Source organism: Dama dama, chromosome 23, assembly GCF_033118175.1.
Source record: "Dama dama isolate Ldn47 chromosome 23, ASM3311817v1, whole genome shotgun sequence".
NCBI lineage: Eukaryota > Metazoa > Chordata > Mammalia > Artiodactyla > Cervidae > Dama > Dama dama.
In genome coordinates, this window is record NC_083703.1 from 74,102,474 (window position 1) to 74,113,044 (window position 10,571).

General features: G+C 43.4%; 1 protein-coding gene across 1 annotated transcript; it reads right to left on the reverse strand.

Moving 5' to 3' along the window:
- Window positions 1–3,555: 3,555 nt before the first annotated feature.
- Window positions 3,556–9,980, reverse strand: LOC133044316 (trophoblast Kunitz domain protein 1-like). Its single transcript, XM_061125709.1, has 3 exons — window positions 9,877–9,980; window positions 7,852–7,935; window positions 3,556–3,755 (listed from the first exon to the last, which is right to left on the reverse strand). Exons 1-3 carry the CDS (start codon window positions 9,974–9,976, stop codon window positions 3,556–3,558), a joined length of 384 nt encoding a protein of 127 aa, XP_060981692.1. The 5' UTR covers window positions 9,977–9,980.
- Window positions 9,981–10,571: the final 591 nt, after the last annotated feature.

The following is a 10,571-nucleotide window of genomic DNA, read 5'->3' on the forward strand; positions in this document are numbered from 1 at the left end:
TTGTTTTCCAAAGAGATTCCTGTTCCTTACTGCAGTGAGTAATAAACCCAACTAGTTCTACTAAAAATGGAGGTGTTTCTAGCAGTCTCCAATGAGAAATATTAACAAGTATAAGCATTAACCTTATTTTATAACGAAAGAAAGGAAAGCTCAGAGCTGTTGAGAAATTTGCCCAAGACTGGAAGAAAGTAAGTAACAGCACCAGCACCCTCTGTGTTCTTGTTTATTACAATACTGTGCTTACAGTGGTCCCCAAGGCTCACTTTCCCCATCTGTCATGAAAAAGATACTGTTTTCCCAAAGTGCCTCCATCCTACATCTTCCCTGAGACAGGAGCAGGAAAACATCATCAAAGTGGCTTTACTTGAGAGAGTGGGGACCTGCCATGCTAAGAAACAAATATAGCACTTAATGTCATCTCCATGCCTCCATATCTGCTCTTGAAGGACACTTAGAATGGTTAATAGAATAATTCAGGCAAGATGCTAATACAGAGCTTGGGGCACTAAAGGGTAGTTGCCCTTGTTTAATTCAAGTAAGAAGCCCCTTCACTACATGTGACCTCAGGAAATCAGATTCTTAGAAAACAGGACAACTAAGCCTTCTTCCAATTCTCCTTCTGAGAGTCCAGGAGAACAACCTGCTCCCCCAGTTTGAACTGAACTTAGAAGTAAGGAACAAAAGCTTTCATATTGAGGTGTCTGTGTCCCAGGTTTTTGTGTAGCTCGGAGTGGCTATTAAAAGGTCAATGATGCTATAATGGGCTTGCTTCCTATACCTGGTAAGGCATACTGTGTGATTAGGAAAGGGGAGATGCCCACTGCTCTGAAGAACAGTGAGAAGGACTACCATTTCCATGAAGCCTATTTGTTAAAGAGAAGATATTAAGAAGAGGTGGCAAGAATACACAGAACTATACAAAAAAGATCTTCATGACTCAGATAACAATGATGGTGTGATCACTCACCTAGAGCCAGATATCCTGGAATGCAAAGTCAAGTGGGCCTTAGGATTCACTATGAACAAAGCTAGTGGAGGTGACGGGATTCCAGTTCAGCTATTTCAAATCCTAAAAGATGATGCTGTAAAAGTGCTGCACTCAATATGTCAGCAAATCTGGAAAACTCAGCAGTGGCCACAGGACTGGAAAAGGTCAGTTTTCATTTCAATTCCAAAGAAAGGCAATGTGAAAGAATGTTCAAACTACCGCACAATTACACTCACCTCACATGCTAGCAAAGTAATGCTCAAAATTCTCCAAGCCAGGCTTCAATAGTACATGAACTGTGAACTTCCAGATATTCAAGCTGGATTTAGAAAAGGCAGAGGAACCAGAGATCAAATTGCCAACATCTGCTGGATCACCAAAAAATCGAGAGAGCTCCAAAAAAACATCTACTTTTACTTTATTGACTACACCAAAACCTTTGACTGTGTGGATCACAACTAACTGTGGAAAACTCTTAAAGAGATGGCAATACCAGACCACCTGACCTGCCTCCTGAGAAACCTGTATGCAGGTCAAGAGGCAACAGTTAGAACTGGACATGGAACAACAGACCAGTTGCAAATCGGGAAAGGAGTACGTCAAGGCTGTATGTTATCAGTCTGCTTATTTAGCTTATATGCAGAGTACATCAGGCAAAATGCCAGACTGGATGAAGCATAAGCTGGAATCAAGATTGCCGGGAGAAATATCAATAACCTTAGATACGCAGATGACACCACCCTTATGGCAAAAAGTGAAGAAGAACTGAAGAGCCTCTTGATGAAAGTGCAAGAGGAGAGTGGAAAAGTTGGCTTAAAATTCAACATTCAGAAAACTAAGATCATGGCATCCAGTCCCATCACTTCATGGCAAATAGACGGGGAAAAAAATGGAAATAGTGACAGATTTTCTTTTGGGGGGCTCCAAAATCACCACAGATGGTAACCACAGTCATGAAATTAAAATATGCTTGCTCCTTGGAAGAAAAGCTATGACCAAACTAGACAACTTATTAAAAAGCAGAGACATTACTTTGTCAACAAAGGTCCATCTAGTCAAGGCTATGGTTTTTCCAGTAGTCATGTATGGATGTGAGACTTAGACTAAAAAGAAAGCTAAGAACTGAAGAATTGACGCTTTTGAACTGTGGTGTTCAGAAGACTCTTGAGAGTCCGTTGGACTGCAAGGAGATCAAACCAGTCCATCCTAAAGGAGATCAGTCCTGAATATTCATTGGAAGGACTGATGCTGAAGCTGAAACTCCGGTACTTTGGCCACCTATGTGAAGCACCGACTCATTGGAAAATACCCTGATGCTGGGAAAGATTGAAGGAGGGAGGAGAAGGGGACGACAGTGGATGAGATGGTTGGATGGCATCACCATCGCAATGGACATGAGTTTGAGTAGGTTCCGGGAGTTGGTGATGGACAAGGAAGCCTGGCATGCTGCAGTCCATGGGGTCCCAGAGAGTTAGACACGACTGAGCAACTGAACTGAACTGAACTATTGCTTAAGGTTTGTAGTTGCAAACAACAGACTCCACTCCAGTCAGTTTGATTTTGAATATGCATTTATTGAAATATAAGCCACAAGGTTTGAAGTTACAGAAAGGAAAATTGCAACATCATTGTAGGGGGAAAGAACTTGTTTATTGCAAAGACTTCTCTCATTACTGATGCTAAGACTGGATGCTGGAGATACCACCTTGGCCAGCCACAAGGAGAGCAGTGATGGTATGGAAGGGGATCAAGGTGAGGTGCCGTGAGGACATGGGTTAAGGCAAGAATCCTGGTGTCAAACCACAGGCTCTATAGTTGCCTGGGTCGGGAGGAATGTGCTCCCTTATTCCTTCCTCAAATAATTATAAACTGTCTCCTTGGTGCCAGAAACTGTGTTAAGTGCTCAGGATAAAGGGAAGACTGGATCTCATGAAGCTTAGAGCCAACTGGGTGAGACAGAAGTAAGGCATGTAGACCCATGGAGGAGAGGAAATAGGCAGGTTCTGCTGAGGAGGGTAGGGAAGAAAAGAACGAGAAGACTGAACTGTTTCAGAAGCAGCCACAACTCAGTCCTGCAGGGATCCTTCTCAGACTTCAGAGTTTCTGGGGATCACTCTTCACAAGTCCTCTGCAAAAATAAAGAACCTGGTGAGTGCCATCATTGTAGCCCAGACCTGGACACCATTCATCATGACAGAGCCTAGACTTTCCAAAAAATATGGAACCATAGTTCCCATGGCCCAATGGACAACAAGACGGAGATGAGTTTTCCAAGCCAGAGGGTACTCAGGAGCACTGAAGACTGCTCTGTAGGGTGGTTGAGTCAGTGTTCCCATCTAAGAAAGAGGAGCATGTGATCAGGCTGAGATGATCACAAAGAGGCCTCTGGGGTTGACCTTCTGCCATTCTCTACCTGAAGAACTCGCTTAGTGTGTGGTTTCACAGGACATTGCAGCCTCCTGGCAGTAGCGAGGGGGAGGACACTGTGCAGGGTGAATGGTGTGTGGTCCCCTGAGCGCCACCTCTTTCCCCAGCCCTTCCCCTCCTCCTGTGCCCTGCCCCCTGTCTTACCACAGGGACCCTGACCCTTGAATGCAGGTCTTAATGCACTCCTCTTCAGTGAGGAAGTTGTTCTTCTTTCCATCACAGCCACCATATATAAAGTGCTCACAGTGCCCAGTCTTGGCATTGTAAAAGTATCTGATCTTCGGGGTAATGCAGGGACCTGAGAATTTATGCTCCAGGCAGAAAGCAGGCCTAGAAGCTGCTGAAATGGGAGGGGCAATGAGTCAGTCATGAGGGCGATCATCACAGCTCGGTCTACAAGGTCAACAATTGAAACCACCTGTTTGTTTGCAATAAAGACTGTTAGGGTTGCAGAAGATGGTCAAATTGAAAAGCCCGTTTGTAAACCTCATTTCTGGAACATAATTATGAATGTTGCTAGGCATGACACAATATATTAATTATGTACAAATTTATATCTCCTCATGAAGCATTTTAAGAAAAATTGGTACAATGCCTTCGATTAGAGTTGCACTATAAAGAAAGTTGAGAGCTGAAGAATTGATGCTTTTGAATTGTGGTGTTGGAGAAGACTCTTGAGAGTCCCTTGGACTGCAAGGAGATCAAACCAGTCCATACTAAAGGAAATCAGTCCTGAATATTCGACTGATGCTGAAGCTGAAACTCCAATACTTTGGCCACCTGATGTGAAGAGCTGACTCACTGGAAAAGACCCTGATGCTGGGAAAGATTGAAGGCAGCAGGAGAAGGGGACAACAGAGGATGAGATGGTTGGATGGCATCACCGACACAATGGACATGAGTTTGAGTAGGCTCTGGGAGTTGGTGATGGACAGGGAAGACTGGCGTGCTGCAGTCCATGGGGTCAAAAAGAGTTGGACACTACTGAGCAACTGAACTGAACTGAACTGAACAAAAACTTCTATAGGACTTACCTGTGGTCCAGTGGTTAAGAATCTGCTTTCCAATGCAGGAGTCCTCCTGGGTTCAGTCCCTTTTTAAGGAACTGAGGTCCTACATGCCTTGGAGCAGCTAAGCTGCTGGACCACAACTACTGAGCTTTTGGCCCACAACTAAGACATAACATGACAAAATGAATACATAAATGCTCAAAACAAAAAACAAAAAACCCCACACAACTCTACAACAACCAAGAGATATCACAGGTAAAAAAAATATTCCCTATGTGTCAATAATTACTGGGTCTAGATACCTGGGTTTTATAATACTATTCTCCGTGCTTATGCGGATGGTAAAAGCTTTCCACCATTAATTTTAAAAATGTGAAGGAATCATGCTATAGTGGAAAAAAGCATGAAGAAAACATACCAGTGTGTTTACTTCTGATACCTCAGGATGACTGTATAAATTGAATATTGATATTGTTAAAATGTTGATACTCTGATCATAAGAAGAAATATAGGTGTGTGTATTTTGTTTTTGTTTCTTCATCCTTTTCCTGATGCTGAGTTACTAAAAATCTTGGTATTTCTTATGGGAGAAGAACAATAAAAGTGTCTTCTGGTAAGTGAAGTCAGAGATTTTGGAAAGACCCTTGTAACCCAGATTGGATTGCACAGGAAAGGACCGCCTTTCCTTCTTACCCTCCTATCCCACCCTGTGGTCTCCATCTCCTCGCCTTTCCTCAACCTCAGGGAGGGTAATGGAGCTGTCTGTCAAACAGTCTCCAATGGCTAATGATTTAATGCATCATTAAACGCATTAATGAATGCAGTAATGAAGCCTCCATAATTAATGCAGTAATGAAGCCTCCATAGAGGCCTCAACAGAGCAAGACATTCACGTTATTTAAGAGAATTGAAGTCGACCCAGGGAACAGCATAGATGCGCACTTGAGCACTGCTGGAGCCTGCTCTCTGGGCCTCTGTCTCTGCCCTTTGCCCCCTAGAGGGCACTCTCGGTACTGCTGCCCCAGGGATCCTGTTAGTGTTCAGTCCTGTCCCATTGTTCCTATGACCAGTCCCTCAGTGACGACTCTGCTCCGAAAGTCAAATCCTGATTCTTATAAAGTCCTACAAAGCTCTTCATGACCTGTCCCCATGGCCTTTTGGCCTCATTCCCTTCCACTTCCTTCCCCTCCCCTCTACCCATTCATCTTCAACCACCCTGGTCCAAGTTGTTGCTTAAACACAACAGCCACATTTCTTCTGCAGCCTCTGCTCAAACCCTCTTTATCACAGAAGGTGTCCTTGACCCTGTAGAGAAAAAGCACAGCATCCTTCCTCCAAATCACTCTCTAACTTAAAAAAACTTATAACCTACCATAGGATTTCTCCCCTTTGCTATTGTTTGTCTCCTTCCTAGAAAGCAAGCTATTTGCCAGATTTTTTTCACAACCCAAGAACAGTGCTTTGTAAGGACTTACAAACTCATTTTCATTCTCTCAACAAGTGCAAGGTCATTAAATAGAATGGGCATAATTGAATTCCTTTTAGTAAAAAAATCACCTTGATGATACGGCACATCAACATAATAGTTAATCTCCCTCTAATATTCAATCTCCTGAAAGGATAATAAAATAATGTGTGCAGGTGATCACTAACCCAGCAGTTTCTCTGAACCCAAACAAATATGAGTATTTATGGATGTTTTCAGTAACCATAATGATTGAATTAGTGGCCATTGCTGATGGATCTCAATCTCAAGAGCCTGCCCCTCTCCCCAGAGGTGATAGTAAGAAAGTGGTGAATTTCCAACCTCTAAATGGGTGTTTGAGTTTTTAAGGAGACCTGCCTTTTCCTAAAGGTTTTCCAGATCATTTTGCATGATCTGGATGCATGATCTTGTAGTGTATCTACTACCACTAACCAATTCCCCAAACACCCACCAGGCATCCCCCATCAGCTGACATCTGAGATGAAATCCATGCAGTGAATGTGAGAGGGTAACAGGCAGGAAGGCCAGGGGTCTCCAAATGGAAGAAATAGGCTGCAAGTGCCAGACATCTTTATCTCTCTTAAGCAGCAGGAGGAAACAAACTGGCAATATTTTTTTTTCCTTCTCTATACAAATTTAAAAGGAGGTTTCTCTTAAAATGCTGTGTTGCCATGACACCTGGTTTCACCTGAAGCTAACTATTCTCATATCTTGAGTTAACCAATGCATTTTTTTCTTATGGAAATGTTTGTCTTAAGCTATGTTAATGTACCCCAGACTCTGTCTTCAAGTTCCGCCAAATGGCTCAGAATCTACTTGACAAACCTGTATGTTATACTCAGATATTGTTCCCCTTATCTATGTAAACAAAACTATTTGTATGGTAATCTGCCCTTCTACAGAGATTCAAGTTAATGTTTTATGGCCTAGGATGAATCATCTGGTGCCAGGATTATCATAAAGTGCAATTTATGGATGAGGGGTCTGGTGCCATTCTGAGTTTTTTAAGACATCCCTTTCTTTCATTAACAGACTGCTAGTGATTACATAGGAGCTTCCCTGGTGGCTCAGAGGTTAAAGTGTCTGACACCAATGTGGGAAACCCGGGTTCGATTCCCTGTGTCGGGAAGATTCCCTGGAGAAGGAAATGGCAACCAACTACAATATTCTTGCCTGGAGAATCCCATGGATGGAGGATCTTTGTAGGCTACAGTCCACGGAATCGCAAAGAGTCGGACACGACTGAGTGACTTTAATTCACTTCACTTCACTTCAGTGACTATATAACATCCAGCTGAAGACTAGGAGGCGGGTACTCTTTCCGCCCCCTTCTGATGCCTATGTCAGAAGCTTTCTCTATCTCCTTTATACTTTAATAAAACTTTATTACACAAAAGCTGTGAGCAATCCAGCCTCTTCTCTGGCCCCCGATTGAATTCGTCTCCTCTGGAGGCCAAGAATCCCGGCGTCTTACTATTCAGCAACAACCTTTCAAATGCAGCTCCCACAGGTTGAGGGCTCAATACTGTGCTCACTTTAGTGCCAGCCATGTGGTTCAAATTTACTTATGCCTGTGACCAAATGGCTAAAATGTGGAGGTCCCATGATCCCTCCATATTCAATAATCAGTGGAACTGGTGACCAAACTTAGGAAAATCCTTACTTACTGTTCTCAGATGAATATACATGAAAATTCATGAACAGTGAAATGGAGATCTGTAGGGCAAAGCAGGAATGGAGGTGTGTGGAACTTCCATTCCCTAGTGGAGCACAGCACCCTCACATCATGTCATTGCATTCCCACCTGGAATACTCTCTGGTCCAAATATTTGTGAATTTATATTGAGGTTTCAAGAAATAGGCTTATTGATTGAATCATTGGCCACTGGTGACTGCTGTCACTCTCAGTGACCCTCCCCGGAGATGCAGAAAGAACAAACCTTTATTCTCTTCTTGGAGTATTGGTGTTGGGAGCTCCTTTACTGAACGTTTCTCCAGTTGCTTTCCAGAAATCATCACATGACCTATTAAAATAAATTTCAAGAGTCTCAGGAGTCCTGGTCCATGAAACAGATCAAACATAGTTAAGAAAATAACAGTCAAAAGAGGACAAGGGAAAGGGCCTGGACAATTTAGTAATATTATGTCAGCCTTGGTCCCACAGCCTACCACACAGGAGCTGTGTTTCTTCATTTCCCTGCAGTTACTCTCCTCCCTCCACATTTTCTGATTAGTTTTAATAAGAGAGGAATAATCATTATTTGATAAAGAAATACTTCACTACTCACCTCTCCCCAAGCCTCACATGAGCCCTCATATCACAGGAGAAGGTGAGACTGGGTTTTTTCTTGACATGAAATACATGATTTCTCCACCAACACCATGCAATTCCCAACACCCAACGGGAGAACCACAGTTAATTGACTTCTGATACCAAATCTGTGGAGTTAGTGCCAATGCCATAGGTTGAGGCATCCAAACTGTCCTCTCTTAAGATGCCAGCCAAGTGGTTTCAAGTCACTCATGCTTCTGACCAAGTGATTAAAAGTGAGAGTTTCAATGACCCTACCTCCATGCTCAAAAACTTAATAGAACTGTCGACCAAACACATGAAAACCCTTACTTAAGATAGTTCTCAGATTAATATGCACAATGAAACTCAGGAACAGTGAAATGAAGGAGATATGTAGGGCAAAGGGGGAGTGGAGGTGTTTGGAGGATCTGTGCCCTGGTGAGCACAGCACCCTCACGACACCACCATTAGTTCCCACCACAAAAACTCTCTGAATGACAGTATTTATGGATTTTTATTGATGGCTGACTAAATAGGCATATGGATTAAATCATCAGCCAGTGCTGATTGGTCTCAATCTCTGTGCTTTCCTCTCTCCCCAGAGGTGCAGAAAGCTCAAAGCTTTAAGTCTGTTATTAAAGATTCTCTTAGTCAACCTTTTTAGTATACCAAATTTTAATTCTTTAACAATCTTGTGGTCTATGAAAGACAAAAATTCCAAAATTGTCTGGAATCTTGGGCCATGAATCAGGACAAGGATCAAATATGGATAATAATATGATAATCAAAAGAGGACAAGGATAATGATCTGGCAACTTTGCTAATACTGTATCAGCCTTGGTTCCATGAGCCAACCAACACAGAGCTGTGTTTCTTGCATTCCCTGCAGTTGCCCTGCTCAGTAGTTCCAGGGCTTTCTCATTAATATTTATAATAGAGGGATAACCATTATTTGACACACACACATATATAAATGCTTTATGGCCCCAAGCAAGTAGGTAGACAAATCTTTTCAAGTGAACATATCTTGTTGGAAAATGACCAAAATTGGCCAAGAAATGTGAATAAACTCTTTATAATTATGACTGGCAATATGGTCAAAGAATCCAAGTTACAGGTACTTTCTGCTCAGATGAGGAAACTGTAGATGACTTCTTCCAGGCTACAGGGCACATGGGTGGTCGGTTTCATACAAGATATTGCCCTGTCACAACCCATTTGATATACATATGTATTTAATTTTAAGATATTTCCTCATGAGAATCATAATGTGAGTGGAGTTAGATTTGCAACTTCAGATTTCCCTGATGGTTCAGTAGTTAAGAATCAGCCTGCCAACACAAGGGACATGGGTTCTATCATTGGTTGGGAAGATTCCACATGCCTAGAGGCAACTAAGCAGGTGAACCACAACTACTGAACTCAGATGCCAAGGCCCCTGCTCTGCAACAAGAGAAGACACCCCAAGGAGAAGCCTACACATCGCCACCAAAGAGTAGACCCTGGACTAGAGAATGTCTTTGTGCAACATGGAAGAACAATACAGCCAAAAACAAACAAAAGTCTCACCCAAGTGGCAGGAAACATTCCGAGAGGGTTGGCAGCACCCACCCCACCCCTTCCAAGAACTCTCCTCATTTCCCTCCAGTCTATAGAGGAGAGGTGAACCTACCTTTGTCCTGGGTATGGTGTTCATACACTGGGGTGCTGTCCACCAGGATAACCAGGAGGAAGAGGAAGGCTGCGGAGAGGCAGAGCCGGTTCATCTTCATGGCCTTGCAGGAGGGCTCCTGAGGATGCTGGGGATGGACTGGGCTTTTAGTATCCTGGCTGAGAGGTTGGATCAGGTGATGAGGAAGGGAATGAAACAGGGAGGAGCTGGGTCAGTCCTGTTTATTGTGAAATGCCCCACCTAACCATGCCTCTTGCTTCTGTCTGCAGGGGGTCAAATGTCCAGTAACAGCAGTTCTCAGACTTGACTATGCCTGTGTGTCTTGTGTAAACACAGATTGTGATCAGATAGATGGAGTTTTGTCCAATATGGTCACTCAGGGAGCATCTGAGCACCTAGAGCAGTGTATGACACATGATGGATGGTCAGTGAGTGGATAAAAACAAATAAAAAATGTATAGGTGATTGGCAGTGTGTGAGCCCAGGTCCCCCTTTCCAGCCTCCTGTAGGTGTCATCACATCTGGGCCTCAATGCCCTGACCCCCCTCACCTAGCTCTGAAGACAGGTGTGACACGGGTCACCCTCCTGCAACCATTGCCACAGCTTCTGCACTGGATGGACATCTGCCCTTCATGAGGGACTGGCCCAGACAGGAACCTAACTGGGGAAGGTGGTGTCCTCCTGAGTTGTAACA